The 24,768-nt window shown below is 46.7% G+C and overlaps 1 protein-coding gene across 3 annotated transcripts; it reads left to right on the forward strand.

The window, feature by feature from the left end:
* The first annotated feature begins 294 nt into the window (after positions 1-294).
* LOC106031003 (uncharacterized) lies at positions 295-24,768 on the forward strand. Of its 3 annotated transcripts, none has more exons than XM_048079233.2 (19): positions 295-365; positions 2,160-2,263; positions 2,890-3,004; positions 4,224-4,398; positions 4,968-5,079; positions 6,086-6,192; positions 7,026-7,152; positions 7,444-7,564; positions 7,848-7,933; positions 8,994-9,118; positions 10,401-10,460; positions 14,574-14,640; positions 15,750-15,844; positions 17,487-17,615; positions 19,353-19,467; positions 20,254-20,391; positions 21,052-21,218; positions 21,710-21,798; positions 24,378-24,768. In XM_048079233.2, exons 2-19 carry the CDS (start codon positions 2,179-2,181, stop codon positions 24,571-24,573), a joined length of 2,109 nt encoding a protein of 702 aa, XP_047935190.2. In that variant the 5' UTR covers positions 295-365; positions 2,160-2,178; the 3' UTR covers positions 24,574-24,768. The 3 variants fall into 3 exon arrangements, with proteins under 3 accessions (XP_047935190.2, XP_066854177.1, XP_066854178.1); XM_066998076.1 differs by having other exon boundaries at positions 329-365; positions 2,160-2,244; positions 6,068-6,192; XM_066998077.1 differs by lacking the exons at positions 295-365; positions 2,160-2,263; positions 2,890-3,004; positions 4,224-4,398 and having other exon boundaries at positions 4,411-5,292; positions 5,390-6,192.

Here is a 24,768-nt window from a genome sequence, read left to right on the forward strand (position 1 = left end):
CAGAGGCATTGTTTTAGTGAACCCTGAATTCACTGATTAAGAAAAAAAATAATAATAAAAACAGCAAAGGAATCTGAAAAAAAAAAAAAAAAAAGAAAGAAAAATCTTTTAAAGACTTGGGGGAAAATCTGGAACCCTGTGAACAAAAATAATCGCAGAAGCTTTCCTCGCCCTGCTGTGAAATCGCCCCGTTCGCCCTGGGCAGTGAGCAGTGGCAGAGCTCAGCTGTGCCTGTGGTTAATAATAAATGGACTCTCTCAGCCCCCCCATGCCACCGCCGGCCCCCTCGGCACGCCTTCTCCCGGGGCTGCCCCGGCACAGCTCCAGAACCCAGCCAGCCTCCCATGTGCCACGGCCGCCCGGAGGTAAGAGACGCGCCAGGCCACGGCTTCACCAAGCCAAACGTGCCCGACGGACGAGGAGGGGAGGCGAGCGGGGACGCTCGGAGGAGGGAGGCAAGCTCAATGCCAGAGCTGTGCGGAACTTGCACTGGGAACGTGCAAAGTTTTGTTACAAGGCGAAAGGTCGGGCAGGTCTCGCTGCTACGCTTGCCAAGCCCCAGAAACCTTTCAGGCTGCTCGGGCCGAGTGCTGGCTGACTTTCCGGAGAACATCAGCTAATTCGTGTCGGGTGTCAGGTGGTGACCAGCTGTGTTTTAGCCACAGGCCAGCTCGGCTTGGGCACTTCGGGCTGCTGTGCTTCAGATTACGGGGGGTTGTTAAAATTCAGAGCACAGCTCGAGCAGCCCAACTGATCCTAGCCGTAGTAACCTTGTTGGCTCAATGAATTTATTCCAAAGCTGACTTTGCCCCAGAGAGCAAGGGGTGTGTACGCACACACACAAGGAAACCAGAACATTTGCATGAACTTTTCAGGCTGTTGACTGCTGAATTTGGCACTGAACAAGAAGAGATTGTAAGCATGAATAGGAGCTTTTGCCACCTTTTTGTCATGATAGGATTTCATAAACTTTGTGGAGATTTTGGTCTTAAAAAGGATTTGGAAACTGGAAAAAAAGATCTCCTTGTTTCAGTCAGGTGTGTATTGCATTGCATAACAATCTCTCTCTTGGTGGCTTAAGAGATGTCTAGCAGAACCAGTCCATCTTTCCCTGTTACACAGACTAAGCTGTCCTATATAGGCAAAGTCTTCAGATTCCAGCAAAAAAACCCACAACTTTTCCTGGATATAATGTGTCTGTGTAGCTGTAGTGCCACAAATTGTACTGAGATCTGCTAAATGTAGCAGGAACACAGTACTGTTACTCTAATTTCCTATCTGAATTAACAATAAGCACAAAGGACTGAAGAGATAAATCTTTTCCTCCCAGTTAAGGGGTGAGGAATAGAAAGGCTTGAGGGATATGGCCAAATGCCCAGCAAAAATAAGTGAAGCAGCCAGGAACTGAGTGAAACTGCCCTGAGGCCCAGACCAGACCAGCCTCTTAACCTTTGCAACTCTCTCCCCCTCTTTCTCTGTTCTGCAATGAATTTAATTAAAGTGAATAGGAGTTGCTAAGAGACAAGAGGAGTTCTGGAGTTCTTGCCGGGGCTGAATTGTGCCTCTGCTTCCAACACTTTGTACTAAAAAAGACGATGTAACTTGAGCATGCATAAAGCACTCTCGGCTCTAGGAAGAGCTGCTCTTTCCTCTTGGTGGTTACAATCTGGCTTTCCACTCCTTAGCTTCTTTATTTTACTGAACTGCTTGTTTCCCTCAAAATACCTGCAGAGGCTCTTCTCTTTATAGTATTCCTCTGCCTGCATCTTCCTTGTAGTTTTCTCCTTGTAATCTTTCAGGTTGAAGGTGACAGCGGCTGAGCCTGAAATTTATCGTGAACAAGTAGCTTTGGAAATCAAAATGTTGTATACTTCTAAAGTCTCTCCAGTTTGTTACTCCTCATCCTTTCTTCTGCTCTGACATGATTTCAGCCCAGCATTGGCAATGGGCTAGGTGGACTCTTACAACTCTACTTCTACAGTTTAACATTTTGCTTTAACACCAGGGCTCATGCTTGAAACAACAGGACCCTCCACACAATCTCTTGGGCAAGCCCAGGATCGTTCACTTTCCAAAATCGGTGCAAGAGATGTTAGGTATACCGTCACATCATTGCTTAATTACTTCTTTAATTTTTTACCTGACTTTTGTAATCTCAGGACCATCCTTACGCACAAGATGATTACGAAGATAACCTGTAGATTGGGAAACTGTGTGTCCACTGTGGCATGTAGGACCACCCAGGTGAGAAGATTTCTGCATGGTGAGTAGTGTATTCTGAAATAGTCCCTGGGCAGAAAGCATCTTCCTCATCTGAATGCAGCATAAACCTTGCAGGCAGTGTTGTGGGAGAAAAGCAAAGAGCAGCATTTTCAGCTTTTGTAAGGATACTTCAAGTCTAAATGCGCAGGGAGTTTCTGTTTTTTGATAACGACATTAAAATTAGGAGAATTTTTGATGCACAATATTCTTATAATATACTGGGTTATTATGGTATCCTTGATGCTTCTGCTCTTTTAACACGTTATTCTTTGGGCATGATTGCAGGGCTCAGTTCATTCACAGTAACGTCCATTTAAGGTAATATTACTGGAGCCAGTAACAACACAGCTGCAACAGTGGTGGGAGAGGAACACTGAGTGATGGTGATGAGGATTATTATTTGTATTAATTGTAGCATTGTTTTTTGTTTGGTTGGGTTTTGCAAACATCTCAGTCACATAAAACACAGTTTTAGTCTCCATGGAGTCATTTCTGAATTCCCCCCAAAGATTAGCTGAAAAGGAGAATAAATTTATTGCGATGATGACAATTTGCCTTTTATAAAATAGATCAGTGTTTACTGCAAATATCCATGCAAATAACTGACTTTTCTATATTTATCCCCAGGTGCTTATTTCAGGATTCAGCCCTCCGTACAGGAAGCCCTGATGGAGGGGAGACCAGTTGTAGCCTTGGAAAGCACCATCATTACACATGGCATGGCCTACCCTCAGAGTCTAAGGTTGTGGATTTTGATGTTCCTCGTTCAACAAAGTTATAAGAACGAAGCAAAGGGAAATGTCAGGTTGCTAGGGATACAGAATATGAGCTCTGGTGTAAAACAGTTGCATTTGGACTTCTAAGGAGAGCAGAACCATATAACACATGTCCTTACTCAACACCTCACATTTCTGGCTTCCTTTAAAATCTGGCAGCAGATAATGTCATCATTTGCTCTAAGACTGATAAACCACACTTTGTGGCTGCATAATTCGTACAGACACTGAAAACACTTTGTGGTTTCTTTAGGTGTACCTTTTATAATACAAAAAGGATTGGAACACAATAGTGAAATCTACTCATTGGTGCCTCTCAGAGCAGCTGCTGTGAGAGCTGCTGGTCTCTCTGTGCCCTGCATAAGGGAAAAAAAAAGCCCACAAAAATCTCTACCTTTTATTTATTGACATCCTGTAGATTTGTGTTTCATTCTGTCTCCTCTCCATCCTAGCTTCCTGAAAGCACAGGAAGGTTTCAGTATTGACCTTGCCATTGTTTTGCCTGGCACTCCATCTTACAGTGAAGCTCAGTCAGGTTTTGGAGCAGGTAGTTTCAGAGTTAAAGATTGTCTAGTGTACGTACAGATAGCTCAGGAAGGGAGAAGAAGCTGCTCTTAAGACAGTAGCCTACAGATGATCAAATATAAAACCTGGAAAGCTTAGAAAAACCTAGTCTGAAACTCTAGAATATTCTCAGGCTGCAGCTTTTCTGCACTGTTGTTACCTTATATCTGACTGCTTAGATTGTGAAAAATATAGCCTGGTTGTTTGAATAGGACTTGAAGTATCTGGGATTTCTACGAAGGTTTATGTTCTCAGAAATAAAAGTAATAGATACTGAAAGGCTCTATTTTGAGAATATCTCTAATATTCAGTAGTGTATTGTACAAATAGGTTTGCTTGTAAAACAGGCTATTTTATAGATCCTGCCTCAGAAATGAAGTACAGAGCCTGTACATTGCTGTCCTGAAAATGGGAGCTCTCGATAGCTCTGCACTGCTGTAAAATCAAATGCAAAGCCTTCTGCCATTAGCAAGATACAGAAGAGGAACTGGACTTTGCTGAAATCCCAAAAACTGTACAGAACTGGAAATTGGGAATGTTGGCCATCAAACATGGCAGATTTCTTACCTGATTGTTCCCCTCACTAATTCTGTGATCGTTGTCTTGTCTATCTTATTCTAGCATGGCCAGAGAGGTAGAAAAAATTGTAACAACAAATGGAGCAGTTCCAGCCACTATAGGTATTTTAAGGGGTCAAATCCACGTGGGACTCACAGATGAGGAACTTCAGTTCTTGGCAAGCAGTAAAAACGTAGTTAAAGTGTCTCGGAGAGATCTTCCTTATGTCCTCAGCCAGGTATGGTAACGCAGGCTTCCTACTTTGATGTTTTCTATATAGCAATAGGGTGCTCTCCAGCTTCAAGCCAGGTAGCTCTAAACCTCTTTAAGACACCACATAACATGGTGTCTTATTGGTAAGTTGAAATATATTCCTATCCAGAGTCAAAATATATCAGTCAGGGAGTAGCAGACCTGGATTCAGACCATTCTGGATTGGCTGGCTAAGCTAAGAACATTCATATCGGCACGATAAGGCATCACCATGTTACATATTACCTATGTGACACACGAGCCACCCCAAGTTACGCACACAGTGCTTGAGGTGACATTGGTTGCCCATTAACCTTTCTGGTTGGAAAGCCCTGGAGAATAAAGGCTTTTGCTATTACAAGAACAATTTATGTAGCAGGGATGATGATTCCTCTGCATTTTTGCCTAGGAATATTTGTATCCGAATTTCACTTGCCAGCTGTGTCAGCAGGCTGTTGTGACATTGCTGTGTGTCGGACCACAACCATAGCTGCCTGCATGCAGTATTCTCTGGGTCTTGCTCCGTGCTGACTGTGACTGGTTGTCCCCTGACAGGGCTTGTCTGGTGGCACGACCGTGTCCGGAACAATGATTGCAGCACACAAGGCAGGAATTTGTGTGTTTGTGACAGGAGGCATCGGAGGCGTCCATCGGGGAGGAGAGAACAGTAAGAAAGTCAATACATTCTACTTTTCTTCTCGTTGCTGCAGTTTTATTTAATTCCATCTTTCTTCCTTTTTCTCAGTTTGCCCTACAGAAACTGTCTGCTCAGAAGAGTAAAGTTATCATTCTTCTCAACCATACTCTGGTTGTTTTCTCTCCAGTATCTCCTTTCCAGAAGCTTCAAAATATTCCTCTTGAGCACCGGCCAGATAAGAGTGTGGGAGTTTCTCTTTATCCTTTGTTTGCACAGGGTTATATGGATATTGTCTGATGGTGCAGCAGGAGCCGACTGTACTTTCCCCACTTTGTGCTAGCTGGATAACCTGATACTGGCTGTGAAGCACAGTGCTGTTATTGGCTCGCTGACAGCTAAGGAGGAGGAGGGTCTCGCCGCAAAAGAGATTTAGGCCCTGGTCCACGTTCCTCTCTGGAAACATGGGGACATGGCACAGCCTTGGCAGTGTAGTTTGTGACCTCTAAGTACATACTTTCTTTTTAGCCATGTATATTCCTAGCATAGCGTAAGCAAACCGCCCTGATGAATGCTGTCTCTTTCAGATGTGATGTAAATTCCAGACCAGGGGGTTTCCTGAGGTCATCAAAGCTCCTGTGGTGCTTTTCTGCCAGCTATGTCAACACCAAAATCAAAGTCTTCTTATATTCCATCTTCTTGAACTTTGTCCTTGTTTTATGACACCTTCTTTCTTTCCGACCAAATTTTTGCATGCTGTTTTCTGAGGTGAATAAACAGGTGAGACAGTCAGTGTAGGTCTGCATCTCTGCCCTAGGCCAAGTGACTTCGTAGTTTTCAGTCTCTCTTACCATCTCAGTCTCTCTTACAATCTCAACATCTAATAGCATGATCTAAACCTGTAATGTTTGTTTGTGGATCAAAATGGTTGCAAAAGCAGGCCCTGGCATCCCAGGCAGATATGGCTTTTTAAGAGGGCAGATAAGGTCAGCTTGGTGTACAACGCTATCACAAACAACAGCTGCTTGTCTCTTGACAGCTCTGGATGTGAGTGCTGACTTGACAGAGCTAGGACGAACTCCAGTTGCTGTTGTATCTGCAGGAGTCAAGTCTATCCTTGATATTGGCAGGACACTGGAATATCTGGTAGGTATAGTGGGCTGCTGAGCATGAAAGCAGGTGATGATATACTTTGTGTACCGAGTCCAGCAGTGACAAGAAGGCCCGGTGATGTTGGGGCAGTTATTAAGCCCAAGATTTTCACAAACAACTATTGAGAGAATGTGAGGCCCATATTTACCATTTTCTAGTTCTGGGGCTATTCAAGCACTGGGCTACCCCTAACACAAACCTATCCACATCCAGGAGGCTGTTCCAACAACCGTTCCAGCTGAGGCCAAAGGCACCCCAAGCCATGGCCTCTTTTATGGCTTTAGATTCACTTTACTATCTACTGAGAAAATGCTCCAGGACTGATGGATCACACAAGCTGGATCTGTCAGACATTAAACCAAAATCAGAATTACAAGGAGAAACGAGACGATTTTCAGTAGAGTCCATTTTTAAGGTTTGGTATGTTGGAAACCACCACAGCCAGTGCTTCAGGTGACAGCCAGTGTCAATACCTTTCAATCAGAAACATAACTCATTTAAATTCCTGTCAGCTCATGACATAACTTCAGATCCCAGCTTGTTACCTTGGACTCAGTATTGTGCTAGTGACAGCTGCCCTGCTTTTGATCAGCTCTGAGCAAAGCGCATGCGTCTCCTACGTTTCAATAATACGCTTTCTGTCTGACTAGTTACCGTGTCTGGCTGTTTGATTTGACAGAACAGAATAGAACAGGATGTATAAAAGTAACCAAATGCTGTGCTAAAGAAAGACATCTTCTAGCTGGTTAGAAGGGAAAAGTCAATCTCTTTCTGGGGGTCCCCTTTCCCTCCACTGATTACCGTCTTTTCTCACCTCCCTGCTGCAGGAAACCCAGGGAGTCTGTGTGGCTGCCTTTGGGGAGTCGAGGGAGTTCCCAGCCTTCTTCTCACGCCAGAGTGGCTTCAAGGCACCATATCACGTCCAGGATGAAGAGGAGGCAGCTAAACTCATCGGTGTGTTCCAGCAGGGAAAGGTTCACGTATGTCCCTGGAACAGAGGGTCACAAAAGTGGAATTTTTTTTGTTTTTAAAAGTCTTTGCCTCTTATCATACAAACAGACTGAAAAGAATCAGAAGGATATAAACCAATTATTAGCTGGAAAAGAAGCTGTCCTTGGGTCAGCCAAGGACAGGAGCTCCAGCCCTGTGCGTTCACACACCCTGCACCCACTCTCCTCTGCCCTTTTCCCTCAGCATTTCATGTGTCCGAGGAGAGCCGCTAACGATCTGCCTGTCCTCTCCCAGCCAGCGCTCTGGGGCTAGGCCTGAGCAGCGGGGTGCTGATAGCAGTGCCCTGTCCCCAGGAGCGAGCTGCCTCAGGCCAGGTTATCGAAGAAGCCATCCAGCAAGCTCTCGGCGAAGCCAGGTGAGAAGCAACCTAGGCCCTATCCTTTGCTCAGCCTGTGGGCTTGAGGAAATAAATGACTTCAGGGACACTGCCACAGGGATTGTAGCACAGCTTAACCTTGGGTGTGGATGAACCCACAACAAGGCTCTCGCTGTGGTTTTATGTAACCTGAAGCTTGTTTACAGGACTTTTTATGGCATGTGGTTATGGAGATAAATTGTCTGCTAGCAGCAGTGCTTCTCCTCTGATGCCGTTTCAGCTCAGTTTGTCTCATCTACAGTAATTTTCTTTATATTTGCAGGTCCAAAGGGATTACAGGCAAAGAACTGACCCCTTTTATGTTACAGAAGATCAATGAATTAACTGACGGGAAATCACTGGACTCAAGTATCCTTTTACTAAGTGGGGAGGTTGGGGGGGGAGGGGAGGAGGAGGAGTGTACTTCTCATTTCCTTCAATAATGTTTGCTGAAAAAAGCTGCCATTTTACTGACAGTCTAACGAGGGGCAAACACTTCATTATCTGCAAACAGCTGAAAGCTCAGCGATTGCATCCTGCTTCTTCAGCAGCACCCTTTCTGTCCTCACCCACTTTTGCGTTACAAATTGGAGGCCAGCACAGAGATCAGGTGGTCCAGAGTCCAAAGGGATCTACCCTCGCATCTGATCTTGCCTGCTCTATGATGGAGTCTGAGGACACCGTTGCACATGGTGGGGTTGTACGCTTGAAGATGCCTGGGCTGAACATGCTGCCTTATGCAATTCTTCATGCTAGTGCAGAGTAAGAGAAACTTGGAAGAAAAATACTCCTATGTAACGTGAATCCTCTTGCACAGGCAAGAGGAAGTCAGATCTACTGGCTGGGATGCTGATGGAGGATCTGGAAGAGCCAGGTTCACCTCCAGGCTCTGCTGCCAGCCCCCTGGGAAACCTCATGGTCAGTCAGGGCAGATAAGTAAAGGGGGTTTGGATATTAGATTTGTATGCTGCCACAAAATGGGGTTTTCAAAGCCTCTGATACTTTGCTCCCAGTGAAACTGATGAAAAAGGGGCATGTAGATGAGACTTGGCAAAAATCTCAGTAGGCGTCTAGTTCTGGAAAAGACGGCTGAGTTCCTTAATGGTTTTTAGACTCTTCAGTTTAGGCACTTCACCTCATCTTCTGGGAGGCCTTTGCTTCTATTCCCTATCTGTAAAATGGGGATGTTAGATTTACTCTCCACGGACACAGAGGGAGGAAGGTGAATACATTTAAAACTTCAGAGGGATCATGCAGTATTGTAACCCAGTAAATCTGCCCCCAATTAATTTTGGTGCAGAGCAATCAAATCTACCGAGTCTCACAGCATGCATTTCCTGTTGTCCCCCTCAAGGCAGATCCTACATAGAATTCAATAATGCCAATCTTGCTGGTATTTTTCCTTTTCCTCAAAAAAAATGCCATACAGACCTTGCTCTGATCAAGAACAATGCCAGAGTGGGCAGCTGCATTGCAGTGGCCCTGAGCAAGCTGCAGAAAGCCACAAGGAAGGGGAACCTGCCTCGGCAAGAGGACACAACCCCACCTCAGCCAGTGAGTCCCCTGCTGTCCTCCATTTAATGCCTATCTACTGACAGCACTGAAGATAAAAATTTATCTATTTCTAAAATAAGAGGTGACTCAGCCAGAGACCAATCTTTCTGCTTTATGCTGGCAGACATTCTTTCTTTAGTTTTCTTTATTGTTCTCTGATAAATATCGTCTCCCACTCTACTTACAGAGAATGAACACTGCTGATGGCCTAATCCCATTAAGTCTTAGACCATCAAATCCATTAAAACTTTAATCACCTTTTCGCCTTTTATTATGACCTTACATACAACTTCAATTGTATTCCTCTCAGTGCCAGGGAGCCCTTGTGACTACAGCAGTAGACCTGGAAGAGGGTGGCGGTAGGTGGATATTTTGAGCTGCTGAGTCACACACTTTTTATAAATATCTCCTTTTGTTGGCCTCCTGCTCATGACTGCCAAAATTACAAGAGGTGCAGCATATCCCAAACAAGATCCATTATAACTCATATTCCATTCACTATCTTGATTTTGTGTGTGCTACATGATTTACAGCAAATCTATTTTAGGTAGTCTTTAGAGAGCTGAAAAAGTTTCTAAAACCCATTTGCAGTAGGATTTTTTAACATAAAAGAACGCAGTGACTCCAGAGACAACAACCCAGCATTTGACAGAATGAGGAAAAAAAGAGCTCTACGTCTCCAAAGAATCTGGGAATTTCCCATTTGTGGCGCTACGCTGCTTTTTCTGGTTTTGTTGGACAATGAGACAATGATCGATAAAATTTCACTGGGCAGGGCAATGTCTTCTGGGAGCTTGCAAGAAATGACTGCATTTCTCTGCCCACTTTTTCCCCATTTTCTTTTCTCCATTCTTATCCCTTCTCCTCCCCTTTACACAGCAACGCCTGAATCCTTCTGAGGTTTGGTATGTCAAAAATTGTCCTAAGAGAGAAGGCCTCAAGGGCACTGACATAACCAGATCATGCAACTTCTTTCATTACTCTATGACCACTCAGTGAAACTGCCAGCACCCCTCTATGTACATAATAATGTCCTGCCATGCTGGAACTGGTTATCAGTAGGCACAAGTCAGAAAGAAACATTTAGAAGAGCTTTCCATTCTTTCTGATTAGAATTGTGCTGACCTGTGTATAGCCAGCCAAAACAAGCACAGGCCTTCACACTGTAAATGAGATAGCTTTCAAGAGGGTGGTAAAAGTGGGGAAAAAAAAGGCAATGGAAAATTGGAGCTTTTCTCTTGAGTCCTTCCAACCACTTTTTACCTCTTTCTTCCCTTTAAAGGTGGTGATTGGAGGTATCAACGTTGACTTTATAGCCAAGGCGCAGAACTCTGTCATTCTGGTATTGTATCTATAGTAGCTTTCTTAGCACCGCTGCCATTTCCAGCTACTTTTACAGGAATAACAAGCCAAATGAGGGGCTGGGGGTAGGAAGAGGTGGCATCAGTGCACATTATCTTTGCATCTGCATGAGCACACACGCACAAACACAGAAGGTGTAGTGCTGCACATTCGGTGTGTTGTCTGGGTCAGACCTGGGGTGATACACATTGACCTACTCCGTTCACATGCTGAAAGTCACTATCCCTACCACTCAAGACAAGATCAGAGCCATATGTCATCCTTACGAATTCCACATATCACTCTAGCCTTGACAATCAGTGTTAAGGTACCTCTGGGCTCTTCTCTGATGCTGCATGCCCAAAGAGCTGTTTCAGCAGAAGAGCTGCCCAGGTCACTCACAAAGCGCATAGAGCTAGAAGCCACGGGTGAAGACCCTCACTGTGCTAACCCATAATCAAGGGCAGACCCTATAGCGAGGAAATCCCCAGGTAAGAGGCAGTTCTGACTGCCTGGGGCTGTCTTAGCAATGGAAAGTGGCATGAACAGGAGCCAAAGACTCCACGCGGAGTACCCACGGTGGTAGTGGAAGCCTTTGAGAAAAGTAGTACTGACACAGTTACAGCTAAACAAGAGAGACAGCTTCTTCAGTCATACAGGGTTTGAGTCACACACACACAGATTGCTCTAAAAATATAGAACATTTTAAATGTCACCAGACCTTCTCTTTCTCACTGTGGTTTGACCACAAAACAACCAAGAGGCTAAAGCGGGACAGACTTGCAGGCATGGGACTTCCCCATCGCAAATGACAGCCATTACATGGCCTATACAATTTTTGTTGAGCTATAACATGAAATACCACAGGCTGAGGTGGTGGAGCTTGCTCACAATTTGTTTAGTGTCTCAAATTACTCTATGCTGATTGCTGAAGCAGAAACTTGTGGCCATCTTCTTCCTTCAAATGGGGCGGTCTGTGAAGACCTCTCAGTCAGATAGGGAGAGACCTGCTGAGGAAGCTGTCATTAAGGAAGCTGGCTGTTCAAGGATATGGAGGCAAAAGCCAAACAGTATTATAGGGGTCAAAGGTGACACATGCTAGAGCATTAACTATGCAGACTTGTAAAACCGAAAGCCCAACTGCTTCAGCTGTGATCTAACTGGTAGCATGCATGCCCCAAACTGTGACCAGGAGCAGGCAAGTCACCTCCTGGTGTGTCAGCGGTGACTGCAGACCCCTGGACCACCCATGGCATGGTGAGGGGCAAGGATGGCCACACATCCCAGTGGGAGCAGCTGGCAAGGGAAAAGGAAAAAAGGAGTTTTTTAATGTTGCATTCAAAGGTGAGGTATTACCTGCCTGTCTGCATAGCGGCGAGCCCTAGAGCTGAAGGCTCATCATGGCAGTGACCCAAATACCAAGCTGCAGGAGGATTTGGGAACTGACAGACAAAACGTTCCTGCTGACAGCCTCTGTGGTTATGCACAGAGGAAAAAGCAGTCTCAGCAGTATTGGTCTGCTTTGGCTCTTGAAGACGAATTTTTCCAAAGAGATCAGCACCCAGCAGGTCCCACCCTCATACATGCTGCATTCATTGCAGAGCATTAGGGTACCACTCGCACCTCGTGCTGTCCCAGTTAGCAAGAAAGCAGCTGTATTCTATACTGTTTTTAACTTCCACATAGCTTTCAAGGCTATCCAGAAGCAAAGTGCCCTATAAATAACTAGTTGGATGTAAGTAATCTGCAGGGAAAGACACATGGTCTCTTGCAGAGGGAAAGGTGTTGGATGAAGCATTATGGTTATAATGTTCTCAGGATATCCAGAAGTAGAGCAGAGTCTCACTTTTACATTAGGAATTCAAGTCTTTCAGGACACAGAAGAAGGTCCTAGACACTCTGTCAATTCCCTGAAACCTTGCCAGAAAGCATCAGCTCAGTCTTATCGCAAACCATCTCAGCAAGCCCATTTTCATCTAGTTTTTTCATCTCAGCCAAACCAACTTGAACACAGTGTAGAAGAGATACCCAAGACCTGCTCAGATTGAGTTACCAGCTGAGCTGGCAAGGTGTGACAAGAGCCAGTCATTTCTTTGTCTTTACAAGCAGGTTGCTAGTTCACCTCTCACTGCACCCACTTGCTACTTTAAGGAGATATAATCTTCATTTTTTTTGATGTCTTGTGGGGTTGTACATCAGAACGCACCCCTGGCTGGGTCCCTGAGTGGGAGGCTGGTACACCCACTGTTAGGGCAAAGCTTGGCTTAAAAAACCTGAAGCTCTGTCTTTGGAATGTGGGGGCGAACTGAAAGAGAAGATCAGCATGCCAGGCGAAGAAGGGAGCTCATAAGTATTTTCAACATTCCTGCTGGTATCAGCTTTGAAAACCAGATACTTGTACTGCACTGAGTGGAGTTTGTGCTCATTACCAATGGCAGTTAGCACCCTCTTTTAATAGGGGCCAGCGTTCAAAGCCATGTTGTTTGACTTGCCTAAACAAGCATCCTTGCTTTTTATTTGGGGTAGGTATTTCTCCCTTGGCTGCTTCTATTACGGGCAGTGAGTTCAGAGTTAAAATAGGCATCCTCACTGCTTTGGAAATCTGCAAAGCTCAGTAGGAGACAGTCACAGATGGAAATATCCTCAATTCTGGCAGTGCCAGTGGCAATTCGCAGAGAGCATAAGCAAATGATGGAGTGGCGTTTGGTTTAATGAGGAGTGGCGAGTAGTGGCAAGGTGGACAGAAGTGATAAGTTGTTTATATGCAGCTCTGCTCAGGTTGTCTGAGCAGTGCTGGGCCTGGAGAACTGCCAGGCAGAGGAACAAAGGGGTCAAGAATTAGCATCAAGTCTTACAGACTGCACAACTGGGGAGACTCACGGGAAACAAAAGCAGCCTGGGGGTAATAAAAGAGCATGTTTACATGGGAGAGCAGCTTCTCGCAGTCACAGGACTGGATGAAGAAGAAAGTATTGCCTACAAGGGACAGATGCACAGGTCCATGAGATCAAGGCTCAGAACAGTGTAAGAAGGGTCCCTAGAAAGCTTTGGTATGAGTTTTACTAACCCCCAAGAAACGTGAGGGGTTGGAGGAAGAGCATTTGTTACCCCAAGGTAAAATCCTTGTTTAGGATGGGTAGAAGTGTTTACAAGCAAGAAAAATGTGCATGTGCAGGGGTATTCTGGTGCACCTGAGCTGACTTGAGAGTCTGTGCCAGGAGCTGCTCTGCACAGGCATGCACACGCTTCAGCACTTGCCACCCAAACACTCAACATACTCTTGAAAGCTATGGATTATCCAGAGCTGTTAAGATTGTTACGAATGCCAGTGGCAAGCTCTCTTCAGAAATGGAAAATATGTTTCAGGGTTGTATGAAAAAGGAGCTTTAAAACCATTTGATAGTCAGTGATGACGCCCAAAGAGATTGGAGCATTTACTGAGGTAGTTCTTCTGGCAGGAAAATCAGGAGGAGATGGATGAGGGACTGCCTACCTTGTGACAGTTTGGTCGTCTGTGACACATTGACAGCTGGACAGAAAAACAGAAGGCAGAGGCAAGAGAAACTGGTAACCACACAGGTGGAAAAGGGGTGTTTCTAATGTTTCTAAGGAGGGAGATGTTTAGGAAGAGAAGGGAAAGTGAAAAAAAGTATTCAAACACTGAAATAGATCCTTCCATGAGTAAAGTATTGCCCACAGAGGACAGCACAGGCAAAGATGACAAAGCTTGTTTTATCTTTAAAATGTGAAAAAAAAAAATGGGACTCTGGAGTCCCAGTGCTGACATGAGCCAGTAAATTCAGAGGGCTGCTCATATTGACTGAAACACTCATTAGCATTATTCAAAAAGGTCTTAGCCAATAAGACCAATAAGCAATACATGGGGAGCCCAAACTGATCTCCCCTCCTAGAAGTGGGCCTTTGTCACCAGAGCTGAAGTCTGCAGATAAGCTGTGGGAGTTTGTGCTGCTCGCAAACCCATACCTAGATGGCTTCTGCCCCCTTAATTGCTGCCCTTTCAGCAGCATTAAGTTCACTTCAAGTATTAATGGAGACGTGGCATCTATGCCAAATGGCTCTCCCAGCTTTGCTGATTAATAATTTATTCCTCCAGGGTGGTGGGCAAACGAACGCTGGAAGAGTGAGAAGAACTTTCGGCGGCGTTGGAAGAAACTTGGCAGGTGCCTAGTGCTCGGGTTTGCCTGTGGGTGCGTGCCAGCTGTGATTTGTCCTTTCATGTTCCTTCAACAGCAGGAGCTCTTGAGAGCTGTTGAGATCTGGGATGCTTTAGGCAATATACCAGGGGACAGACTGCCTGGAAAAGGAAGCAGGCACTCCAAAAAATAAGAGGGGAGGGGGAGCTGGGCAGCGATCATGAAAAGGAAGGTCCTCAAATATGGAATTGACTAGTATATAGCACAGGGACCCCAAATCAAAGTTAAATCAACACCAGTGATCTCCAGTGACTGCTGAACAGCCTGGTCCTCGGTTTCTGAGTTAATGTCAGGTTGTAGTCACAATAAAGTATGTCCTGAGGAATGAATAGGCCTACACAAAGATAATCATCCATACACCATGGACAAGAGGAGCTGGGGCACAGGAATTACGGTAGGAGAGAAAGGGCTACAGTCACTGGCAACAGCAAAGGATCACAGTGTGCCTGGTGCTCCTCCACAAGCAGTAGCAGACCTGTGTTTGCGTACTGAAATTAGCAGCGGCACATTACAAAAAGATCTTAGGATTACTCTGGCTTGTTGGCCTTTCCCAACTCTTCTTAACATAAACCTACTGTCACTTCAGATCACAAATGGGGAAGCTCGAGGAGAGAAGATATGCCACCCATCTGCTGAGGTATAATCTGTGGTAACCTGAAGGGAGCAGAGGAAGGGTTTCCTGTGAGGCCATTCAGGTTCTAGTAAGGTAGCATGGTGAGAAAAGCAGGGTGGCAAGGCTGCGCACAGAAGTGATGCGGGCAAGCCCACATGCTTGTGATGGGTGAAGGAAATGATGCCAGGGAAATGCATAAGTTTCTTCCTCCTTCTTCTCTTTCCTCCACTCCCAGTGGTTCCAGAAGATTCAGAGCCGCAGTGTGGCAGGCAGCCATAGATCATCCCAGCCCAGCCGGTCTGGCAGCAGCTGCAGCCTTGAACATCCTGCTAGATGAGGATAGATGGGCATTAAGTTTTCCAGGAGAGGGCTTTCCTACAGACACTCAGCCTGCACAAGCTGTCATTGTTTTCACAGCACTCCGACAGATCTATTAACGTCTTTTGTTTCTGTTTGCTTTTAGACTGCTTAAGCCGCCTCGGGCTGACTCCTCTCTTTCTGTCTGCCATGGGGAAGGACGAACACTCAGAGTCCATCCTGCACTACTGTCACCACATGGTATGTTGCACTGTAGTGGCACTTGAGAAGCATGGAGGTGACGACATCACATAAAGGGAAAAATCCTTTTAACCCTGGCAGCCATAAGAGTCACCTTTCATCAGGCTAAGAGTGAGACCAGTTCAATGCTCCTTTAGTTACAGACAATTAAAAAGCGAGGAGCCACCCCCAGCACACAGGCTACACACATGCACGTATACACAGCTTGAAGTCTGAACTACGTGGTCTGAATTCAGCTCCAGGGACTGGTGTTTGAAGGACAAAGAGAGGTAAATCAGGAAAAACCACAAAAACGTCTAAGAAGGCCTAACTAAACACAGCCTAAAATATGTAAAGCCTGATCCTCAGGATAAACAAAGCAATGCCAAAACAGCCTGATTTAGGTAAAGCATAAGACAGAGAAAGCCCAGAACTGGGACACAAAGCCAGGCACCTCCCTGGTTCAGAGCAGGGTCCTCCACATCACAGCCCACAGCCCTCACCGTGCACCAGAGGAGTACCTGGCACTCAGCAGCCGCTTGTCCCCACAGGTCAGGGAGCCAGGAGCAGCTGGAGCTCCCCAGGGGTGTCAGGGCAGAGCCTGACCAGCCAGGGAGCAAAGTAGGCCCTGAGACCAACCCCAGCCCTCAGGCACCTCTGTGGAGAAAAGACAGAGCTGAGGGCAAGCCAGGGGTGTGGGTGGAGACCCCAGGTGAGGCTGGTCAGGGCCATTAAGGTCTGTTAGTGCTTTCGGGACCCTGGCGTCCAGACAGAAAGAGCACATAAGGCCTTACTTCTGGCTACCTGAGCAGCTCAATAAAAGCAGCAATAGGAACAAGAACTCCCATTTAGTATATAAAGGCTTCATAGCTGCAGACCTGTAATCTCTCCTCTACCCAAGCATGGCACAGTTTGAGCTATCAAAGTGAGCGCTCTCCCAAGGGAAGATGCAGCAGGACTAGCTGCCAAGCAATCCTGGCCTGCAAGAAACATTACCAGCAGTGCTGGAGATGACCTTGCCCTTGTGATGCCAACTTCCCTGTGAACTACTCAGCAGAAAGCACTTCTCCATCCACATGTGTATTCCAAGAAATGCCCCAAACTCTCTCAGCAGACTGCCCACAGAGGAAGGACACCTCACAGTTATGTCCATGACTGCTGCAAAAAGGGCTGCGAGGCTGCCATCAAAATCGGCCTCCCTGCCTGTGCAGTCAGTGAGGTCGCTAACGTCGTCGCTGGCTGGAGCGTGCCACCAAGGTGTGCCTGGCACGCCATCAGATGTGTCACATAAGCCACGGGAAAGGATGGCTGGGGCAGGCAGTGCTTCAGCCATTCTGCAGGACGCCCTTCCCTTACAGCAGGGACACCATCTATGGAACCGCGTGGCAGAGGCCTGTCGCGTTCATTTACTAAATCAGTTCTTTAATCTTTGCTGTGGCTTCTCTTGCATTACAAATATTAATAAGCAGCCATCTGCCAGCACTGCCTAGACCAAGATATCTCTGAAATGTCGCTTGTCGTAAGGGAGAAGGGAGGTTGAAGGGAGAACAACGAGCTGGGCTGCAGCTACAAATCAGGTGGGCACAGAGAAAGAATATTGACGTTGAGCCGAGTGAGAGGGAAGAGAAATGTGCTCCACTGGTAACTGTTCTCCTTGTTCCAGGACATGAGTGCCATCCTGCAGCTGGAGAGGAAGAGCACAGCCACTTACTGTGCTGTGATCACCAGTGCTGGGGAGCTGAGCGTTGGCTTGGGAGATATGGACATCCACCACCAGATAACAGAGCAATACGTATGCATGCCAGCTGATTTGTTACCTTCTGCTTAAGAGAAAGAGTGTGGAGGTGTGACAAAAAACAGCTAGAGAAGCTATACCAGGAGTGAGTGGGTGTGTGGAGCGAACATGGGAAATCCTAAAGTTAACCCCAGATATTGGCCACTGGAATTGCAGCATGGCAAGCTACCAGAGCTACCTGTTGCTTCTTACCCAGATGGAGCTTGACCTGTAAGCCAAAAGCCTCTTCAGCATCAAGTTCCAGTTAACCTGTCACTTGTGGTACCTTAAAGCCATCAGTAAATCCAGTCTACCTGCAGAAATGACATTTCCCCCTTTAGGGGAAAACCAAAAAACAAAAACCAGCCTTGGACAGAACACTGATTAAAGAAAGTTTTCCTACTCCACCCCCTCCCCGCCATCCCTTTTGTTTCTACATGCTGAGTTGTATAAACAGGTACTGCTTCTCAGCACATCCAAACCTTCAGAACATCAGGGCTAATGGAAGCATTAATTACAGACTGATTCAGTGAAACCCCCATCACTGCACCCTCCTTCCCTACTCATTCTGCTGTCAGCAGAACAAAAGCCCATACTTCATGACTGACAGCAACATGAAAGTTAAGTGCAATTTACTTACCGGTGGGCTCCCCGTGAGGTGGAGGCTTCGTAGGAAAAAATATGGTCATTGCTTCCACTTCCATCCCCACCCTGCCTCTCCCAAGCCTTGGCACACAAAACCATTACAAGACAGATTAATTCTGTGGAGCTTTATGAAACAGCTGTGGCCAGTGGAAACTCTGAACCAATCTTCTGCTGCGAAGTGCATTTTGGCAGTCCTTCTTTCAGCCAGGATTAGTGGAGACACAGGGGGGAGGCTGCACGAGCGCCTGCAGCACTGGCCTGGTGTTTGGGCAGTGGTCGTGCAGCCTCAGAGAGCCAAGGAGCAGCAGGTCCCCACTCTACCTGCTTCACAGACAGCAGCAACAGAGCGCTGTGCTGAGCAGTGCTGTAGCCACAGGGCTAAACCTAAGAGGTGGACAGTGCATGAACAGACAAAAGGAATTTTACTGTGATAAAACAGACAAACAAAAACCCCCACACAACAAAGAGCCAGTCTATGTGCCTCTTCAAAGGGTGATTTAAGTCATCTTCCTCCAGAAAGGGAGCTACAAGCCCAAAGCCTGCATCTCACTGGGCTGTTAGCACCAAGTTCAGAAAGAAAACCCACTTGCAGACATGGTGCTCTCTTTCACTTCTCCAAGACTGGTTTTGCTGCTGGCGTTATACTTCCCCTCTTCCCTCAGCCTGCCTGGTCATTGCAGGAGCTGTTGCAAAGCCCTCCTCAGGACATTTCAAGGACACAGGCAGCAAGCGAAGGAGTAGTCAAGCCAGGCAGAGCACAGGGAGTCCTACGGTGACCTGAAATAGCAGCATTCCCTCTCCCTGTAGGCCTCTGACTGAGCCAGGGGTATCAATGTGGTGTGGGGAGGACCAGCAACTATCTTTCTCTGCTGGAGGGGCCCTGCCCGTTGAGTCTGCTTCTTAATGATGGGGAGCAGGGAACAAGAAGGGGAAGAAGAGGGGTAAACAGAGAGATCCACTTTCCTTAGGGAATCACTCCTTTAGGTTCATGCCTGCACCTAAGAAGTGCACTACGAGTGAAAATCCTACATCCTCAGTGTGAATAGCAACCATTTTGTCCCTCTGCAATGACTCAGGCTGTCTCTGCTCTGTGTCCTGGATTCTCTCTAGGTGTCCCAGTTCAAGGAGAACCTGTGCCGGGCCCCGCTAGTCTGCGTTGATGGAAACGTGCCTCTGTCCACTATTCAGTACATCTGCCAACTAGCTAGGGAGCATCAGCTAGCAGGTGAGGAGAGCCTGCCCAGCCCTGGCCCCACAGCTCCTACCAGTGTGTGCGCCAGGACACTCCACACACCCCAAGCACCCTCCTCTGCTGCTTGATGGAGATACCCAGCTGTAGCCTGACATGCTGTGTTGCTCAGGGCTCCTTTCTATACGCTGCTGCTTTATTTCAAATGGTTGAAGCATTTCTACTTTCTCTGAGTTTGTCTCATCCTGCAGCTAAAGCGCATTTCCTGTAGCGTAGGAGCTACAGCCCTCCAGCACTGCCAGAAAAAGCTGCTCTCTTTGCCTTTAATCTCCAGGCTAGCACAGATGCGTGTGCTTCTGTAGTTTGCTTCTCAGAATAAGTGCTAAAGCATCATTTGAGAGGATTTCTCTCCCATTTCCAAAAAATATACATAGTCCCTCTCCTTGTATGCTGAGGACCCTTCACAAGGCTCCTGAACTTTTGGAGTTATGCCTTCATTTTAAAAAGCAAATCCTGAAGAAGGAGACAATGTTCTTAAAACCTGGCAGAGGCTCCAAAACCAGCTAAAAGGAGTAACAGACCTGAAGTCTGATTACATCATTCCAGAGCCAGAAGGAGCCATGTCATTGCTGAGCAACAGGAAGGAAAACTGGGGAGACCTGGTCTCCAGCATGGGGGAAATAATATTTAAGCTTCTGATACATTACACATATAACCCTGCTTGTGCAGACTTATTTAGCCTTCTGCACTGCATCCTGCTCTGATATAAAGATGAACCACTGGTTAAATAATTAACTAACCAATTGCAATGTTGTTTTTAAGTGTGCTATGAGCCAACAGATGAGAACAAGGCCTCTAAGCCATTCCTCTCAGACAGCTGGAAAGCACTCACGTACATTTCCCCCAACCTCCAAGAGCTAAGAGCAATAAATCGGACCCTTGGGAACCCTCTGCCAGCAGGTATTGAACACTCAGAAGAGTCAATCACATTTTCAGATAATCTAGACCCTGGAGAGAGTGTTTTCCTCCCCATCTCCCATTTCAATCAAATTGAGTTATAACACAGTGGGAATTCATAAGCAGTCTTGGCATCTTCCACCTTGCAGCTATCTCTGCAGGGGTTGTATGGCCCAGGCCAGACCGATGGTCTATTAAAGAGTGCAGTAGGCCCAGGGTGGCTCCTTGTCCATTTTCCTCGCTTCACCATCCAAAGAAGAATATAATTTTTAGTTTATAAATGTCTCAGTGAAGCATGATGCTCTGAGGGCCCCAAAGGTACCACCCCCTGGGGAAATGAAATACCCCACCACATGCAGGTGGAAGTCCAAAAGTATTAAAACAAGAAAGTCATGCTTTATTTTTGGACAGTTTTTTGGTCTCTACAGACACATCTGTAGTCCCGTGATGGTGGTTTCCTCAGCATAGGATAAATGGTATGGAAGTTTAATGTTGGAGAATTTCATGTTTCCTACAATTCAAAGAAAACAAACAAACCACATTTCATTACTGCTTATAACTAGTTGTGCTCATAAATAGGAGAAGTAGGGGTAGGAGCCCACAAAAGGGCCTGCTGAGAACCTTTAAAGTTATGCCACGCTTTTTCCTCCCTGCTGCCTACAGAGCTGCCGTCCAGGTTGGAGGACGTTATCAAGACGGCCATGGCCTTGGCCCGCCCTTTGCTGGCCCACCTGTGCTGCGTGGTGGTGACCCTGGGCGCTCACGGCGTCCTTCTCTGTGGCAAGAGCCTGGGAGGGAGCATCTCGCTTCATCCAGCAGCTCACGAGCAGGTAAGGGCACGGAAAACAAGCCCTGGGCTCTCGGCTGCTTCTGCCTGGGACCACGCAGCACCATTGCTATTTCTGGTGGCGAAGCAGCAGTGCTGGGAAACGTGGCATCACAGTTGGCAAGTGTTCATGTTTGGGGGTGGAATACACAGCTCTGAGGATTAGCGAAGAAAATCATGTTGTCTGTCCTTCTGGCTCCTAGCAGCAGTGCTTACAGCCAGCTCATTTTAAATAAGCTTGCCCTGAATATTCATGACTGCAAGCTTCATTTTCAGCAACTTGAATCACTGATCTCCTCCAAACCATGAAAAACAATTATTTAGATTATTGGCTTATGGCTTACGTTTATTCTTTTTTCCCCCCCTTTCTTTTTTTTATTTCTTTTTATTTTTATTTTTTATTTTTGGCTGCTGTGCAGGTCTGGATGACAGCAGCCACATCAGACCCTACCAGCTTGGGCAATTCCCACTAACGTCCCTTGTTTCCCCACACAGCCTGCTGCCGCCAGCCTCTGTGCCACCCACTACCCCGCCATCCACATCAGCAGGGAGGAGATAGTCAATGTCTCAGGAGCTGGTGACAGGTACGTTTCTAGCTACTCTATCTTCTCGAGCTAAATGTGGAACAGTCATAACGGGATTTCTTTCAAATTCTACTGCAAAGTCAAACTACATTCTGCTGCTTGAGGAACAGACACTAGAGACACAAGGCCAGGACAGGTTTCTGTGATTCCTTGCAACGCTTGCTAAAAATGTCCTGCTAAGCATCTTGAAGCCAGTCTTGCCATTATTAGCTTTGCTTTTCCTTAGGATCCAAGTCTTTCACGGCAATCCAGTAGTTCTGAATTACTCTAGGCTGAGCTGCTAAAAGCAAAGTAAACCACCTTACATTAAAGCTGACTTAACTAGCTAACTAATTTACTTTCACACTTCTCCAGTGGAAGAGGGACTGCCACTCAGTAGCTAGAATCGCCCTGTAAAAGCATCTCATCAGGTTCTGCATTAGCCTCTGGCAATAGCTTGTGCTTCAAAAGAGCCCGCTGTGTAATTCTAGCTGGTCACACAATGCTGTACATGGGAGTAGGAAGTGACACGTATTATTCCTACCCCCGGTGATCAATTCTCAGTCTGTCAGAGTAGTATTTTATTATGCTCCTCGTTAACTTGTCAAACTATATGTAGCAGTCATTTTATTTATTTTTTTTCCTGCGATAATCAATTCTCCCCTTTCATTGCCTTGGGCCAGACCAGAAGGCCATATGTGACAGATACTTCCTTTTATTTTTCTACTCTTACCTAGCAGTAACTCAACATAGCAACACTTCTCCTTTTGTCTTTGATGGGTAGGCAGAAAGAATAGTCATTTTTGTGATAACTTACAGAGTCCTCGATATTTTAGCTAGTATCAAGCAATAACTCTTGCCGAGCTAATTAATCCACTTAATGCCAGAGTCTCTGATTAATCCTAGTGTCCCAAGTCACCTCTCAGACGAGTTGGCTGCCACTGGCACCATGCCCTGAAGAAGACCACAGTGTTGTTGAGTGCAGTAGGTCTAACACAGCAACGGGGCCCAGGGGCAAGCTGCTGGGGTCACCCGTCCTAGGGCATCTCGGCTTTGCTCGCTGCCTCTAGCAGCTGTGCCAGCCTCTGGCAGCCCCGCCGGGGGTGCAGCCTCCTCCCTGCACCATCTGCTCGTACACGACCGCCCCGAACCAATTCGTTCTGGGGGCCAAAGGAAACCGAATGTCTTCTTTACAGTTTTCTCTCCCTTTCTGAAGGGTTAATGTAAGGGAAGAGCAAAGGCAAGGTAACGTGCGCCGCTGTCAAACACCTTCACCGAGTTACACGGGCGTACAACAGGCAGCCCAGCTGTTGGCTTCTCCAAGGGACCACGCAGTAGGGTACAGCTCAGGGCTACTGCACAGCTCGGCCCCACAAACCCTTCAGCTCCTAAAGCCCTGCTGGGCGATGCCGTGCACCCAGCAGCGCTCCCGAGGCTGCCCTACAACGCCGGGGCCGCTGCCCAAGGAGCTGCCGGGCCTGCGTGCGGGGAGCAGCGGCTGTTTGCTCCTCGCACCCAGCTGCTGTGGCAACAGCGTGCCCGCACTCGGCATCGCTAGGGGATGCTCCCCCAAATATTTACACTGAGCCTCGAGCTGTTGAGAGATTGAATGGTTTCCTGAAACCACAGTCTTCTGTGTCTTTGTTAAGAGAAAAAAAAACAGTTGAGGTAATTAGCCAGAGTGCAAAAAGGGAGTCATTTTCCCTTTCACACAGATTTGCTCATTAATCCTCCCTGTTGTCACATTTTCCTGCCCTTGCTTCTTCATCCTAAATGCCATTATCCTCTCCCTTCGCTTTCCCTTCTCCTTTGTCCTTCCCTAGCTTCCTAGCATCACTGTTGCATTTAGCTATGAATAAACACTGGCTGCTCCCAGCTGATCCCAAGCAGCACCCTGCACGTATCCATGCCTCGACGGAGCTGTCCCCTGCACAGCAGGCAGAAAAAGTCCCCCTCTTCTTCTGATGGCCTCCTTGTAAGGACCTGTGGGTCACAGCTGCTGCTCCAAGCGCTCCCATCATTTTTCCTGTGAAATCTCAAATGGAAAACCGCTGCTAAAATTTACAGAAATCTGAATCGGAAATCTCATTTCAGCTTTGGATTTTTTTTCTATTTGTGTCTGTTGTCCCTCTCACATTATACTTGGAAATTTACCTTTCTTCTCATCTGTATCATCCCAATGGGGGGAAGGAGGAAGTGTAACAAGGTACCAACAAGCAAAGAGAAGTGACAAAATAATTAAAGAGCAAGGGGAAAATAGCTTCTTCCCTTTCTAGACACACTTTCTTTTCTTCTGGCTCTCCTGCAAAACTGGGGAGAAAATAAAAATGTGGTGGAATGGGAAATGCCCTTGACTTCTCAGATGAGAAGCAAATAAAATGCAAATAAAATGCAACTAAATAGCACCACTTGTTCCTTCCAAATTTAAAAATAAAAACAAGAAGCACAAAATTCTCATTATCACCTCATCCCTCCTCTAAGACATACTCTGCTTCTGTAAGTGTTAATGTGGATCCAAATGAGTTCTCTTCCAAATGGCCATGTTCCCAGGGTCAGGGCTGTTCCCCAGCGCTCAAGGCTGCCTTTCTTTCTCTCCGCAGCTTAATGGCAGGAATCCTTGCAGGGATGCTCGCTAACCACGACACAGACACCTGTGTCCGGATGGGTCTGCTGGCTGCGAGCTTGTCCCTCCGCTCCTACGAGCCCATTTCTCCAGAAATCAGCACTGCCACAGTCAGCTGGCAACAAGTCCAGGGCAAGACCTGGCCAGCGGCGAAGGTATGGAAGATGGACTAGGTCACCACGGCCCTCTCATCCATCACCTCCTCACACGCCCAGCACTGCCATCTCCAGGAACTGGGCCGCGTTCTGAGCTTCAGGCTCAAAAGCTGGCTGCTGACAAGAGGACTTGAACTTCTGGGGCATGCTGCTTTTTGGGAGGTGTCAATGGAGTGCACCTGGTGACAACGTGTGACGCGCTGTTCACATTCA

The sequence above is a fragment of the Anser cygnoides genome, chromosome 1, assembly GCF_040182565.1.
Source record: "Anser cygnoides isolate HZ-2024a breed goose chromosome 1, Taihu_goose_T2T_genome, whole genome shotgun sequence".
Classification (NCBI taxonomy): Eukaryota; Metazoa; Chordata; class Aves; order Anseriformes; family Anatidae; genus Anser; species Anser cygnoides.

Bases quoted from the DNA above. Each gene is read 5' to 3' on its own strand.
- LOC106031003 (XM_048079233.2), top strand. From the start codon at position 2,179: ATGATTACGAAGATAACCTGTAGATTGGGAAACTGTGTGTCCACTGTG. The intron at 2,264-2,889 runs GTGAGTAGTGTA...ATTTATCCCCAG, and splicing joins GGTGAGAAGATTTCTGCATG to GTGCTTATTTCAGGATTCAG. The intron at 5,080-6,085 runs GTAAGAAAGTCA...GTCTCTTGACAG, and splicing joins CCATCGGGGAGGAGAGAACA to CTCTGGATGTGAGTGCTGAC.